Source organism: Salvelinus alpinus, chromosome 2 (genome assembly GCF_045679555.1).
Source record: "Salvelinus alpinus chromosome 2, SLU_Salpinus.1, whole genome shotgun sequence".
Classification (NCBI taxonomy): Eukaryota; Metazoa; Chordata; class Actinopteri; order Salmoniformes; family Salmonidae; genus Salvelinus; species Salvelinus alpinus.
This window is the reverse complement of record NC_092087.1, coordinates 14,479,168-14,495,799: the sequence shown is the minus strand read 5'-3', so window position 1 is coordinate 14,495,799 and position 16,632 is coordinate 14,479,168. Positions and strand designations below refer to the sequence as shown.

At 41.2% G+C, this 16,632-nt stretch overlaps 1 protein-coding gene across 9 annotated transcripts in view; it reads left to right on the top strand.

Moving 5' to 3' along the window:
- The window catches only part of LOC139554479 (transcriptional enhancer factor TEF-5-like), a 67,327-nt gene that overhangs the window by 16,084 nt on the left and 34,611 nt on the right, over positions 1-16,632 (top strand). For 7 of the 9 annotated variants that reach the window (XM_071367347.1, XM_071367322.1, XM_071367338.1 and 4 more), the window contains exon 3: positions 14,084-14,333. The exons of 1 other annotated variant lie outside the window; for it this stretch is intronic. In XM_071367347.1, the coding sequence (XP_071223448.1) occupies positions 14,210-14,333 (124 nt within the window). In that variant the 5' untranslated portion in view covers positions 14,084-14,209. Of the gene's footprint in view, positions 1-14,083; positions 14,334-16,632 lie in introns of those variants that run through there. One more of the 9 variants, XM_071367365.1, reaches the window with a different exon arrangement.

The following is a 16,632-nucleotide window of genomic DNA, read 5'->3' as shown; positions in this document are numbered from 1 at the left end:
CGGATTCCTACCACAAGCACTGAACCTTTTCACCTGGATCATCGTAGCTAGCTAGCTGCTATCCAAGTGGCTACCTCCTGGCTAAAGTCTCTGTCCCGTGCTAGGCCCATCTCCCGGCTAGCTGAAGAGGTCCAAAATGAATAAATGAAATCAATGAGTGAATAGTCAGATTAACTGATATCTAAAATTGCTTTTTCCAAACACCCCGGTATACAGTATTTGTGGTATACCGCCCAAACCTAGCAGGTTGCACTCTTTCGCTAAATGCAGAGAGGTATTATAGGCAATTGAGACGTTAGTACTAAGTGATCATTTCAAATATTGTCATTGATTAAAGATTTGTACACTATTTTAGCTGAACAGTGTACCACTTACTTTAAAAACCCACACCATTTCATTACTTTACTTATAATGGTTTGGGACACTTGGCACCATCACGTGACAAAAACCTCCAGGGAACCATGACACAACGTCCCAAGAATGTTCAAGGGACCTTCAGGGGACCATGACACAACGTCCCAAGAACGTCCACAGGACAAACCAGGAACTATAAAAAGGTCCACCATCACACGACGTCCTAAGGACTAGTAAAATTAAAGTCCTGAGTACGTCTTGATATGGTCCTCAGTGACGTCCTAGTAACTTACAGGGAACTTCACAAAGGTCCCCTGAGAATGTTCCCCTGGGACCATCACGAAACCTTTAAGGGGCCTATTGCGAACGTCGTAAAATGTCCTCAGGACGTTCCCTGTTAGCTGCGTTGTTACTGTGTTTTAAATGTCACTGTTGACTACATGAGCTACAATTTCATGGCCTTTGTATCTATCTCTAAAACTACAATTATTTTATTGTTTATGGGCATGACGTTGAGCAAATGCATATCAATTCAGTATTATTATCTTATTCAACTTCAATTTGTAGTGTCACAGTTGAGCGTTGTGTGTTTGTCGAGAGCATTTTACACATTAACTTGAAGAGACTTCAGGGTAAGATGACTTCATTTGATTGACAGCGTTGGTTGGCTGTCCAGTCCTTATCTACCTTGTGAGGATGGTGTCTGTCTGACGCTGGTTTCCTCGTCAGTTACACTATTGTCCCAGCTCAAAAGGCAGACTTCTACCTCTCAGGGTATGTTTTGTCTCTGTAAAACTATGATTTATTTCTGAAATAAATCATGTTTGTTTCAAAGTGCAGCGTATGAATGAAACGTGACTTTTACACCACTTTTGGAATGGAGCAAGGACAGTCCCCATGTCATAATGTTACAGCCAGCTACTGTCTCTTTAGAGTCGGGGTTGTCTGTTCCTTTTCATCCCCCTTTCTCCCAACAAAAAACCCCAACAACAAACGGATCATATTTTGAATGTATCAGCATGATCTCATCTACATGCACTGTGTGAGTGAATAAATCACTGGTTATCCATTTACAATCCTCCACCCACAGCCAAAACACACACAACCTCTATTTGTTTTACTGTCTGTGGCTGACTGTGGGGGTTTTCCCACGTTGACTGTGGACAGTAATACACATGTTATAACACACATACTCTCAGGACTCTCATGGAATCACTTCCTGTGTTTATACCTACAACTTTCCATAGAAGAAAGACATATCAATAACATATCAAGCATTACATGGGATGTATGAGTGGAATTATGCAGTTTAGGAAGAAAATGATACCAAACTTGCAGAGGCTTTGTAGAAGAGGCCTGTGCAAAGATATACCAGATTGCTGAGGCTTTGTAGAAGAGGCCTGTGCAAAGATATACCAGATTGCTGAGGCTTTGTAGAAGAGGCCTGTGCAAAGATATACCAGATTGCTGAAGCTTTGTAGAAGAGGCGTGTGCAAAGATATACCAGATTGCTGAAGCTTTGTAGAAGAGGCCTGTGCAAAGATATACCAGATTGCTGAAAAAGAAGTGCAACGTGATAGTTCTATGAAGCCTGGGAAAACAGGATTTCTGGGCTGTGAATGGTGGAGTTTGAATGAATGTGCGAGGTGCATAGCTTTCCACTGGTATTTACATTCCTGCTGCACATTGGAATTCTGTAGCATGATGGTCTCAGTCAGGTCTGTGGCTGGACACACTCCCAGAGAGTGTAGGAGGGGAAGTGTGTGCGTGCATGCTTGTGTGTGTCTCATCTGACTTTGTGCTCAATCTGAGCGTACCATGTCATTCAATCAAGACGCCTAATATCCCATCTGGCAACAGGCGAAAGACTCCATTCATGGAAAGTATTCTAGAAGAGTTTGTGTGTGATGTTTGTAAGTGTGTGCTCATATTTCTGTCCGGATCAGTGTGCCTCCCATCACAGGAGTGTTGTGTGTCACCCATAAGGAGTCAAAGGGCCTTTCATCTGTGTGAGGAACAGCCGATTTGATATACAGCCTGTGTCTTCTAAAGGGTTTTGAGGGTTTTACATTTTCAAAGGCCCACATGGTCATGGAGTGCCGAGGCACTGATTTACAGTGTTCTCCCAATACTGTTGCTATGTTGGCATTCCAGGTCAAAGTCATATTGTAGTCTCCTTCTGCCTAATGTAACCTTATGTTACTCAACTCCTTATAATCCCTATGAATGATTGGGTGTTTTAATAACGGTAACACTGTCTAATAACGGTAACATTGTCTAATAATGTTAACACTGTCTAATAACGTTAACACTGTTTCATAACGGTAACATTGTCTAATAATGTTAACACTGTCTAATAACGGTAACACTGTCTAATAACAGTAACATTGTCTAATAATGTTAACACTGTCTCATAATGTTAAGACTGTCTAATAACGTTAACACTGTCTAATAATGTTAACACTATCTAATAATGTTAACACTGTCTAATAATGTTAACACTGTCTAATACCGTTAACACTGTCTAATAATGTTAACACTGTCTAATACCGTTAACACTGTCTAATACCGTTAACACTGTCTAACAACGTTAACACTGTCTAATAACGTTAACACTGTCTAATAACGTTAACACTGTCTAATAATGTTAACACTGTCTAATAACGTTAACACTGTCTAATAATGTTAACACTGTCTAATACCGCTAACACTGTCTAACAACGTTAACACTGTCTAATAATGTTAACACTGTCTCATAATGTCACTGTCTAATAATGTCACTGTCTAATAATGTTAACACTGTCTAATAATGTTAACACTGTCTAATAATGTTAACACTGTCTAACAACGTTAACACTGTCTAATAATGTTAACACTGTCTAATAATGTTAACACTGTCTAATACCGTTAACACTGTCTAATAATGTTAACACTGTCTAATAATGTCACTGTCTAATAATGTTAACACTGTCTAATACCGTTAACACTGTCTAATAATGTCACTGTCTAATAATGTTAACACTGTCTAATACCGTTAACACTGTCTAATAATGTCACTGTCTAATAATGTTAACACGGTCTAATACCATTAACACTGTCTAATAATGTTAACACTGTCTAATACCGTTAACACTGTCTAATAACGTTAACACGGTCTAATAATGTCACTGTCTAATAATGTTAACATTGTCTAATAATGTTAACACTGTCTAATAACGTTAACACGGTCTAATACCATTAACACTGTCTAATAATGTCACTGTCTAATAATGTTAACACTGTCTAATACCGTTAACACTGTCTAATAATGTCACTGTCTAATAATGTTAACACTGTCTAATACCGTTAACACTGTCTAATACCGTTAACACTGTCTAATAATGTTAAAACTGTCTAATAATGTTAACACTGTATAATTCCGTTAACACTGTCTAATAATGTCACTGTCTAATAATGTTAACACTGTCTAATACCGTTAACACTGTCTAATACCGTTAACACTGTCTAATAATGTCACTGTCTAATAATGTTAACACTGTCTAATACCGTTAACACTGTCTAATACCGTTAACACTGTCTAATAATGTTAAAACTGTCTAATAATGTTAAAACTGTCTAATAACGTTAACACTGTCTAATAACGTTAACACTGTCTCATAATGTCACTGTCTAATAATGTTAACACTGTCTAATAATGTTAACACTGTCTAATACCGTTAACACTGTCTAATAATGTTAACACTGTCTAATAATGTTAACACTGTCTAATAATGTTAACACTGTCTAATACCGTTAACACTGTCTAATAACGTTAACACTGTCTCATAATGTTAACACTGTCTAATACCGTTAACACTGTCTAATAACGTTAACACTGTCTAATAATGTCACTGTCTAATAATGTTAACACTGTCTAATAATGTTAACACTGTCTAACAATGTTAACACTGTCTAATAATGTTAACACTGTCTAATACCGTTAACACTGTCTAATAACGTTAACACTGTCTAATAATGTCACTGTCTAATAATGTTAACACTGTCTAATAATGTTAACACTGTCTAATACCGTTAACACTGTCTCATAATGTCACTGTCTAATAATGTCACTGTCTAATAATGTTTACACTGTGTAATACCGTTAACACTGTCTCATAATGTCACTGTCTAATAATGTCACTGTCTAGTAATGTTAACACTGTCTAATACCGTTAACACTGTCTCATAATGTCACTGTCTAATAATGTCACTGTCTAGTAATGTTAACACTGTCTAATACCGTTAACACTGTCTCATAATGTCACTGTCTAATAATGTCACTGTCTAATAATGTTAACACTGTCTCATAATGTCACTGTCTAATAATGTTAACACTGTCTAATAATGTTAACACTGTCTAGTAATGTTAACACTGTCTAATAATGTTAACACTGCCTAGTAATGTTAACACTGTCTAATAATGTTAACACTGTCTAATAATGTTAACACTGTCTAGTAATGTTAACACTGTCTAATAATGTTAACACTGTCTAGTAATGTTAACACTGTCTAATAATGTTAACACTGTCTAGTATTGTTAATACTGTCTAATACTGTTAACACTGTCTAATAATGTCACTGTCTAATAATGTCACAGTCTAATAACATTAACGCTGTCTAATTCTGTCACTGTCTAATAATGTTAACACTGTCTAGTAATGTTAACACTGTCTAATAATGTTTACACTGTCTAGTAATGTTAACACTGTCTAATATGGTTAACACTGTCTGATAATGCCACTGTCTATTAATGTTAACACTGTCTAATAATGTTAACACTGTCTAATGATGTTAACACTACCTAATAATGTTAACACTGAAATTGTTGATTGCCTTGGTCCCAGGAGTTCCCAATTATCGTAGTAGGCTAATTGAAATAGGTATATTGTAGCATTTGATCTGATTTGTACAACCTTTGTTGATATTTAAATACACAATCAAACAGTTAAATGCAGCTCTCTCGGTTTCCTTTGTTGTGTCTATTCTTCACTGTTCTACTGCATCAAATTGAATTACCCAGTAATATAGTGAAACCGTCTATATGGGCATAGCGTTGACAATGCCTTCTCTCTCTCTCTGCTAGTTAACGTCAGGCAGCGTCACGGAGAGCCTGTGAGTGTGGTTGTGTCTCTCTCTGCTGATGTTGCATTCCAGCAGAAACAATCCTACTGTTTTCCAGACCCCGAAGTGGACGCCTAAATTGGACAATCCGCCCCCTCCCCTCTTTCCCTTCCTCTCCCTCCCCCTTACATGTATCCCCTGGTCTCCCGTCCTTATTTGGGCAGAGACGTTCTGAGCGCTGGGCGGAGGGGTGGAGTGGGGGAGGGGATGGAGGGCGTCGGGTTGACACAAGGGAGGCAGAAGGAGAAACAGTGAACGCTCACAGCCCTTTCTTAATAAGGACATGTCTGGAATTTAAGCCTCGCTCTCCATGAGAGCTCTTTCACACACAGCACAGCAGCACCCCACTAAACTCATGTACTACTATAGCCCACTACCCAGGGATTCTGATCAGTATTGTCAAATCCCCATGACAAATCCCTCTCACTATTCCACAAGTTAGTCCCTGTTAGCTGGGAGACTCTTACTCCATACCTATACGTCTATGATCCTACACCTCACGCGTATCGGAGAGAAACAGCTTAGTTAATATCTTAATATCTAATATCTTTACACATTCTAAATGTGTCTTAACACATAGTGTTCTTGCTGACCACCCGGACAGTGTTAAAGAAGGGTGGGTTTGTGTGTCTTCACTACCAGGATAAACACTGGGACTGCCTCCAAAAAAGAACACATCAATTGGACACATTTGACACAACATTTCTGGTCTTAATAGACCCGACATGCAATGGATTCTTCTAGACCAGTGCATGTGCATTATGCTATATGCACCCACACTTTTCTACCACAGTGGATGTTTACTGTAGTGATTGTGGATGTTTCTGGTAATTGGATCTGCTCATCTTGAGTTGTGTTGGGGTAGATGTATAGCTGCAGCCTGATCTCTGTGGACTTTTAGCTTTGAATACTTGAGCTGCTGACCTACCTGCTGACTGCTGTGCGAGAGCTTCTCGAATTTTGCCGTGATCTCCACATTCAGTCATTGGGTTTAAGACCAACACTGGTCCTGGGGGGCCCAAAGCTCTCAGCTTTACCTCAAAATCTTATACTGTCCCTCAACCAGACTTTCCCTCAACCAGACTTAGGCACTAGACTTAGTGGTGGTGCTCGGTTTGTGTCTAGCCTACTGCGTTACATTCAGGCCTAGTCAGACTGGAGGGTTTTCCTTCAGGAGGTAGAGCTGGTTTTCCTGCCTTTGATCTGATGTAATTTGAAGTGCTAGACTGTCATATACACTGAGTGTACAAAACATTAGCAACGTTCCATGACATAGACTGACCAGGTGAATCCAGGTGAAAGCTAGGATCCCTTATTGATGTCACTTGTTAAATCCACTTCACTCAGTGTAGATAAAGTGGAGGAGACAGGTTAAAGAAGGATTTTTAAGCCTTGAGATAATTGAGATGTAGATTGTGTGTGTCATTCAGAGGATGAATGGGCGAAATAAAACATTTAAGTGCCTTTGAACGAGGTATGGTAGTAGGTGCCGGGTGCACCGGTTTCTGTCAAGAACTGCAATGCTCCTGGATTTTTCACACCAACAGTTTCCCGTGTGTATCAAGAATGGTCCACCACCCAAAGGACATCCAGCCAACTTGACACAGCTGAAGCATTGGAGTCAACATGGGCCAGAATCCCTGTAGAACGCTTTCGACACCTTGTAGTGTCCATGCCCAGATGAAAAAGCATATAAATATGTCTGGATTGGATTAGAGCTTTGATTACTGAAATACTGAAACAAGCTCCAGTAGGCTAATCTTTTTGAGTGTAGACTGTATTACTGTACTGTACTGTATTGTATTAGCATATACTGTATTATATGTACTGGAATTACACACCACGTTCAAACCATGAAGCTGGTAGACAACATACAATGCTGGTGCAGGACATGCAGCCTACAACGTTACAATTATAGGCTAAAATCAAATTCACTAGCCTATAATGAATTTGATTTTAATTTTGAAATGTAATAGTGCCTATTTAAAATGTTCATAATTAGTAGGCTGACACATTAATACCTTTCATAATATTTCCCCTAATGTTGTGTGACGGATGTATTAGCCTACCTCCTCTTTCTCTCTCTATTGTTGCTTCATTCCTTCCTTGCTTTCAACAGTTAAATTAAATAAGTTTTGTTATTTTCAACATTGTAATGACATGCCTGAATAATAGAAGAATAAGATACAGCAGGCTTTCACTTCTCTTCAGGAGTCTGAATGGTTTTGGGTCTGTATAAATAACTGCTATAGCCTAGCGCCATCTGAATGGTTTTGGGTCTGAATAAATAACTGCTATAGCCTAGCGCCATCTGAATGGTTATGGGTCTGTATAAATAACTGCTATAGCCTAGCGCCATCTGAATGGTTATGGGTCTGAATAAATAACTGCTATAGCCTAGCGCCATCTGAATGGTTATGGGTCTGAATAAATAACTGCTATAGCCTAGCGCCATCTGAATGGTTATGGGTCTGTATAAATAACTGCTATAGCCTAGCGCCATCTGAATGGTTATGGGTCTGAATAAATAACTGCTATAGCCTAATGCCATCTGAATGGTTATGGGTCTGAATAAATAACTGCTATAGCCTAGCGCCATCTGAATGGTTATGGGTCTGAATAAATAACTGCTATAGCCTAATGCCATCTGAATGGTTTTGGGTCTGAATAAATAACTGCTATAGCCTAATGCCAACTGAATGGTTATGGGTCTGAATAAATAACTGCTATAGCCTAGCGCCGTCTGAATGGTTATGGGTCTGAATAAATAACTGCTATAGCCTAATGCCATCTGAATGGTTATGGGTCTGAATAAATAACTGCTATAGCCTAATGCCATCTGAATGGTTATGGGTCTGAATGAATAACTGCTATAGCCTAGCGCCATCTGAATGGTTATGGGTCTGAATAAATAACTGCTATAGCCTAATGCCATCTGAATGGTTTTGGTTCTGAATAAATAACTGCTATAGCCTAATGCCAACTGAATGGTTATGGGTCTGAATAAATAACTGCTATAGCCTAGCGCCATCTGAATGGTTATGGGTCTGAATAAATAACTGCTATAGCCTAATGCCATCTGAATGGTTATGGGTCTGAATAAATAACTGCTATAGCCTAGCGCCATCTGAATGGTTATGGGTCTGAATAAATAACTGCTATAGCCTAGCACCATCTGAATGGTTATGGGTCTGAATAAATAACTGCTATTGCCTACCGCCATCTGAATGGTTATGGGTCTGAATAAATAACTGCTATTGCCTACTGACAACTCGCCTACCAACATCCCACCTTCTATTGACTGCTGTATTTAACATTCAGCAAACAAGAGCTTGCGTCCCTCTTCCAATAATAATAAGTATTAGAAATGCATTTAGTCTAGCTTTTCCTGGGACTCCAACTCCAAGAGCTAAGGAGCGTTTTTTAAGGAGACAGGCCAGTTGAGCGCCGGTGTGTAATGCGCAAGCGACAGAGGCTATAAATTATAAGCTTATGAGTAACCCATCATTCATTAGCTATATATAAGGCTGCATTGAATTTATTACCTGAAAGAGGTAGGTTAGAACATCTATCTATACACTGAACAAAAATATAAACTCAACATGTAAAGTGTTAGCCCCATGTTTCATGAGCTGAAATAAAAGATCCCAGAAATGTTCCATATACACAAAAATGTGTTTACATCCCTGTTAGTGAGTATGTATCCTTTGCCAATATAATCCATCCACCTGACAGATGTGGGATATCAAGAAGCTGATTAAACAGCATGCTCATTACACAGGTGCACCTCGTGCTGGGGACAATAAAAGCCACTCTAAAATGTGCAGTTTTGTCAAACAACACAATGGCACAGAAGACTCAAGTTTTAAGGGAGTGTGCAATAAGCATGCTGGCTCATGGAATGTTCACCAGAGCTGTTGCCAGATAATTTTATCTTCATTTCTCTACCATAAGCCACCTCCAACGTCATTTTAGAGAATTTAGTAGTACGTCCAACCGGCCTCACAACCGCCGACCACGTGTAACAACGCCAGCCCAGGACCTCCACATCCGGCATCTTCACCTGCGGGATCATCTGAGACCAGACACCCAGAAATCTGATGAAACTGAGGAGTATTTCTGTCTGTAATAAAGCGCTTTTGTGGGGGAAAACTATTTCCCAGGCCCACCCATGGCTGAGCCCCTGCCCAGTCATGTGAAATCCATAGATTAGGGTGTAATTAATTTCCTTATATGAACTGTAACTCAGTAAAATCATTGAAATTATTGCATGATGCATTTATATTTTTGTTCAGTAATATATACTGCATATTAATTGAACAGGATAAGGCCTATCTATTTTGGATGCAATTTTTATGGAATTGATGGAGAGAGAAATACTGTGAGAGAGTGCTTGAGTGCACACTGATTCAAAGCAACGATATCCGAGTGATAGGATGTTTAAAACTCTGCAGATTCAAAAAAAATCTTTACAATAAAATAAAAAAACAGATGGAGATGTGTTAATTAGACGTGCATTCAGTCCTTATATTACTGTAGCATAGGCTAGAATAGGCTATAGTCTTAACTTTCACAAGAAAAAAGTTACCATAATGAGGTGATACATGCATTGAGAACTGTGCTCAATACTGAGATGTGCTGTCTGTCCCCACCCTGGGCGTTGATGATTGATCATGCAGATAAAAAAAAATCTAAAATCAAATTCAACCTTTATTTGCAACATGTGCCGAATACAACAAGTGTAGACTTTACAGTGAAATGCTTACTTACAAGCCCTTAACCAACAGTGCAGTTCAAGAAGAAAATATTTACCAAGTAGGCTAAAATAAAAAGTAATAATAAAAAGTAACACAATAAGAATAACAATAACGAGGCTATATACAGGGGGCACCGGTACCGAGTCAGTGTGCAGGGGTACAGGCTAGTTGAGGTAATCTGTACATGTAGGTGGGGGGGTGAAGTGACTATGCATAGATAACAAATAAAACTGAGTGGCAGCAGTGTACAAAAGGAGATTTTTATGAATTGTTCAGCGGTCTAATCGCTTGGGTGTAGAAGCTGTTAAGGAGCCTTTTGGTCCTAGACTTGGCGCTCCGGTACCGCTTGCCGTGCGGTAGCAGAGAAAACAGTCTATAACTTGGGTGCCTGGAGTCTCTGACAATTTTATGAGCTTTCCTCTGACACTGCCTATTATATAGGTCCTGGATGGCAGGAAGCTTGGCCCCAGTGATGTATTGGGCCGTTCGCACTACCTTCTGTAGCGCCTTACGGTCAGATGCAGAGCAGTTGCCATACTAGGCGGTGATGGAACCGGTAAGGATGCTCTCGATGATGCAGCTGTAATAACCTTTGAGGATCTGGGGACCCATGCCAAATCTTTTCAGTCTCCCGAGGGGGAAAAGGTTTCGTCGTGCCTGCTTCATGACTGTCTTGGTATGTTTGGACCATAATAGTTCGTTGGTGATGTGGACACCAAGGAACTTGAAACTCTTGACCCGCTCCACTATAGCCCCGTCGATGTTAATGGGGGCCTGTTCGGGCCTCCTTTTCATATAGTCCATGATCAGCTCCTTTGTCTTACTCACATCGAGGGAGAGGTTGTTGTCCTGGAACCACACTGCCAGTTCTCTGACCTCCTCCCTATAGGCCATCTCATCGATGTCAGTGATCAGGCCTTCCACTGTTGTGTCGTCAGCAAATGTAATGATAGTGTTGGAGTTGTTTTTGGCCACGCAGTTGTGGGTGAACAGGGAATACAGGAGGGGACTAAGTACACACCCCTGAGGGGCCCCAGTGTTGGCCCATCAGGAAGTCCAGGATCCAGTTGCAGAGGGAGGTGTTTAGTCCCAGAGTCCTTAGCTTAGTGATGAGCTTCGTGGGCACTATGGTGTTGAATGCTGAGCTGTAGTCAATGAACAGCATTCTCACATAGGTGTTCCTTTTGTCCAGGTGAGAAGGGGCAGTGTGGAGTGTGATTGAGATTGCGTCATCTGTGGATCTGTTGGGGGGTTATGCAAATTAGAGTGGGTCTAGGGTGTCCGGGAGGATGCAGTTGATGTGAGCCATGACCAGCCTTTCAACGCACTTCATGGCTACCGACGTGAGTGCCACAGGGCGGTAATCATTTAGGCAGATTACCTTCACAACGTGAGGCACAGGGACTATGGTGGTCTGCTTGAAACATGTAGGTATTACAGACTCGGTCAGGGAGAGGTTGAAAATGGCATTGAAGACACTTGACAGTTGGTCCGCGCATGCTTTGAGTACACATCCTTGTAATCCGTCTGGCCCAGTGGCTTTGTGAATGTTGACCTGCTTAAAGGTTTTGTTCACATCGGCTACCGAGAGCATTATCACACAGTCATCTAGAACAGCTGGTGCTCTCATGCATGCTTCAGTGTTGCTTGCCTCAAAGCGAGCATAAAAGGCATTTAGCTCGTCTGGTAGGCTCGCGTCACTGGGCAGCTCGCATCTGGGTTTCCATTGGATGAATCCCGGAACATATTCTAGTCTGTGCTAGCAAAACAGTCCTGTAGTGTAGCATCTGCGTCATCTGACCACTTCCTTATTGAGTGAGTCACTGGTACTTCCTGCTTTAGTTTTTGCTTGAAAGCAGGAATCAGGAGGATTGAATTATGGTCAGATTTGCCAAATGGTGGGCGTGGGGAGATTTGCATGCATCTCTGTGTGTAGATTAAAGGTGGTCGAGGATTTTTTTCCCCCTGGTTGCACATGTGGCATGCTGGTAAAAATTTGGTAAAACTGATTTAAGTTTGCCTGCATTAAAGTCCCCGGCCACTAGGAGCGTCGCTTCTGGGTGAGCATTTCTTCTTTGCTTATGGCCTTATAGAGTTGGTTGAGAGCGGTCTTAATGCCAGCCTTGTTTTGTGGTGGTAAATAGACGGCTACGAATAATACAGATGAGAACTCTCTTGGTTGATAATATGGTCTGCAGCTTATCATAAGGTACTCTACCTCAGGCGAGCAATACCTCGAGACTTCTTTAATATTAGACATCGCGCACCAGCTGTTATTGACAAAAAGACACACACCCCCACCCTTCGTCTTACGAGAGGTAGCGTCTCTGTTCTGCCGGTGCATGGAAAATCCCGCCAGCTCTATATTATCCGTATCTTCGTTCAGCCACGTCTCGGTGAAACATAAGATGTTACAGTTTTTAATGTCCCTTTGGTAGGATAATCTTAATAGTAGGTCATCAATTTTATTTTTCAATGATTGCACGTTAGCAAGAAGAATGGAAGGCATTGGGAGTTTACTCGCTCGCCTCTGGATTCTCAGAAGGATCCCTGATCTGCGTCCCCTTTTCCGCCGTCTTTTCTTCACGCAAAAGGCGTGGATCTGGGCCTGTTCCAGTGAAAGCAGTATATCCTTCTCGTCGGACACGTTAAAGGAAAAAGCTACTTCCTGTCCGCGGTGAGTAATTGCTTTTCTGATGTCCAGAAGTTATTTTCGGTAATCAGAGACGGTAGCAGCAACATTATGTACACAATAAGTAAAAAAATAAGTTACATAAAACACTTTTTTTGTTGACAAAATAGCACAATTGGTTGGGAGAATGTAAAACGTCAGCCATGTTCTTCGGCGCCATCTTCAAACAGAGATAGCTGAATCGCCTTAGAAATTTAGACATTGCATATCATTTAACAGTTACATTTCACATCATGCTGTTCATATAAATAATGTATTTTTCGCAGTTATTTATCCCTGGAAAAGGGAGGTGGTTTGGGAAGGAAATCTTGCTAAATCTCGGTAACCCGGTTCCCTCTATTTAACACTTGTGTGCATCTTTTGTCTTTTAGTGAACAGACATGTTCATGTGGTAGTTGTGATTTTTAGTAAACAATTCAATAGCTTTACTTTTCACAGCTCTTTTAATCCTCCACTTCATATTTTTTAAGTTGCATTATGGAAGTTTTCAACACCGCAACTTTAAAATGTTTCAATGATGCCCTCATGAATATGTTTTTCAGCGGAACCTGAAAATGTTCTTGTAACGTGAGGAGTTGAGTTAACCCATAGGACCATCCCAAATGGCCTTCCCCATATTTGTCCAATATGTGTATTTTTTTCAACATCGGCCATATTTCAAATATAAAAACACAAGCATCATGGGATGATGGATACTTAGGGGACTCTACAATACAATGAAGAAGAGGCAGCTTGAAAAATACTTAAGATCTCGGCCTGCTCTCAGCCATAAAGCGACCACATTGGGAAGCATTCCCCTAACAACAATAATTATTTGAGGTCACTGCTGATTAGTTTGCCATTAAAACAAGGTTTTATAGAATAGCTTGAATTTATTTGGCAGTTTTAGACACATAAAAATGTGTCAATGATAACAATAATCAAGGGCTGTATTGTTTGTTCATACATATTTAAAGATTTCAAAATGGACAACCAAAGCAGCCTTCTTTATACGACTGCATTTTAAATGTACTCGCCTGCTAATGGTGACAATGATGATGAAGTTGTTGACAGCAGTTACAACGATGATGATGATGATAATGACTGTGTATTCTTCTCTTTCTCTCTCTCTCTCCCCCAGATCCTCTGACTGTGGGGCTCGTCGTCGGGCCCAGGGGGAGCCGCCACCATTGCTTCCAACGAGTGGAGTGCCAACGGTAGCCCGGAGGATGGGCTGGAAGAGGGGAACGATGAGCTGGACAAGGCCATGGACGGGGATGCCGAGGGGGTATGGAGCCCAGACATAGAGCAGAGCTTCCAGGAGGCCCTGGCCATCTACCCTCCCTGTGGACGGAGGAAGATCATCCTCTCAGACGAAGGCAAGATGTATGGTGAGTAAGACACAAGCAAGCAATCCCACACTCACACACAATAATTTTTTTATGGTACTGTTTTTCATCATGGGCCATTTATGGTCTTAAAAACATCAAATATAATTTTTGAAATTACTTGATGTGTCAGGCAGTCAATGTAATGATGCCAAAACAGGGTGCAATGGTTTGATTGCCACATCATTGATGTTTGACCTTGAAAGACACGTTCTTTGTCATCAACCAACCCAGTCTAGACAGTAGTTTATTTGTGTAGTTATAGCTAACAAACTTTTTCTAATTCTTATTTAACTAGATATAGAACTGGTACGTACACACACACAACACACAACACACAACACACAACACACACACACACACACACACACACACACACATAAACAAAAATCCAACTGTATCACTTTCTGGCTCATGTATTGAAACACCTGTGGCTTAATGTGTTTGGATCCCATTCCCTTCTGTAGTGAGGAAGAAAAATAAAATCTCTGCAGTTTGTAGTCTATTGGTTATTATCAATAAATGTCACAATAAGGTGCATCTCCAGCTCTGTTAAAACCTGAACTGTGTGTGATTTTCAAATAAATGTTACAATTGTTTGGTTGTAATACTAATTTCCAATTATTCCATGCAAAACAATTGTGCACATTAAGCTCTTGGTCAGGGTTAGGCAACACCCTGGTCCTATGTTTTTGATTTAACCGACCTGGAAAGACCAGGTGTGTTCAATTCAACTGATCAGTTGGTCAGGTGTGGTGTTGAGTTGAAACAAAATCGTTTAGTACCTGTGGCACTCCAGGGACAGGGTTGCTTAGCCCCTGCTAGGTTTTATATCATAGTTATAAAGCAAGAAACTGCATGCTTTTTATGATCAGTAAACATTCGGGGTGTAACGGTACACATATTCGTACCGTTCGGTATGGGGACCTCGGTTCGGTATGGGGACCTCGGTTCGATATGGGGACCTCGGTTCGATATGGGGACCTCGGTTCGGTATGGGGACCTCGGTTCGGTATGGGGACCTCGGTTCGGTATGGGGACCTCGGTTCGGTATGGGGACCTCGGTTCGGTATGGGGACCTCGGTTCGGTATGGGGACCTCGGTTCGGTATGGGGACCTCGGTTCGGTATGGGGACCTCGGTTCGGTATGGGGACCTCGGTTCGATATGGGGACCTCGGTTCGGTATGGGGACCTCGGTTCGGTATGGGGACCTCGGTTCGGTATGGGGACCTCGGTTCGATATGGGGACCTCGGTTCGGTATGGGGACCTCGGTTCGGTATGGGGACCTCGGTTCGGTATGGGGACCTCGGTTTGGTATGGGGACCTCGGTTCGGTATGGGGACCTCGGTTCGGTATGGGGACCTCGGGTCGGTCCACACTGTGAATGAATACATAAAAAAATGATAAAATAAAAACACTAAGCCTATAGCAGTGTATGCCAACCATGGTCCTGGGGACCCCAAGGGCTGCACATTTAGTTTTTGCCTTAGCACTATACAACTGATTCAAATGATACAATCTTGATAATGAGTTCATCATTTGAATAAGCTGTGTAGTGCTAGGGCAAAAACCAAAACGTTCACCCCTTGGGATCCCCAGGACCGAGTTTGGGAAACGCTGGCCTATAGGCTATGCCTACTCTGCGTTGTAGGCCTATGCCTCTTGAGTAAATCTGAGCTGAAAAAACATTTCAGGCTATTCCGTTAAAACAACTAGAGCCTATGCATACGTTGTAATCAAAATTCAAATCTTAATTGCCGCATTTCAAACAGTCCTTGTGTGAGGCGCAGCTAGGAACTAGTTCTGTACGATTGTGGTGAGTGGTGGGGTCGATAAACCAGAATTGGAGGATCCTCCAGTTTGGGAACATTTTGGCTTTCCCGTGAAAATGCTAAGTTACGAACATCCCTCTTGCACCCATTTCAGAAAACAGGTATTACCCTTTCTTGCAAACTGATAGAGCTTGCAAGAAAGGCAGTCAGAGCTTGCAAGAAAGGCATTTCATTGTACTTGTGCATGTGCCATTAAAACTTGAAGCTTGAAACTATTTAAGGAAGCCAAAGCTGAAGTTTTCAATGAATTGTTCAATGCACCCTGTGTTGTGCTTACATACCAGTGACAGCCCATCACATTACCCCGGAGTGGGAGATGTACCGTACTACAGACATGCCCCGTGTATGAGTCACACGTGCGTATCTGGCAGTGAAGGAGGCAGTGTCATGGTGTGTTCGTAACCAAGATGGAAGTGGAAATTTACCCATAGAGATAGATAAAGGACTGATCTTTGTATCTGTGCCATT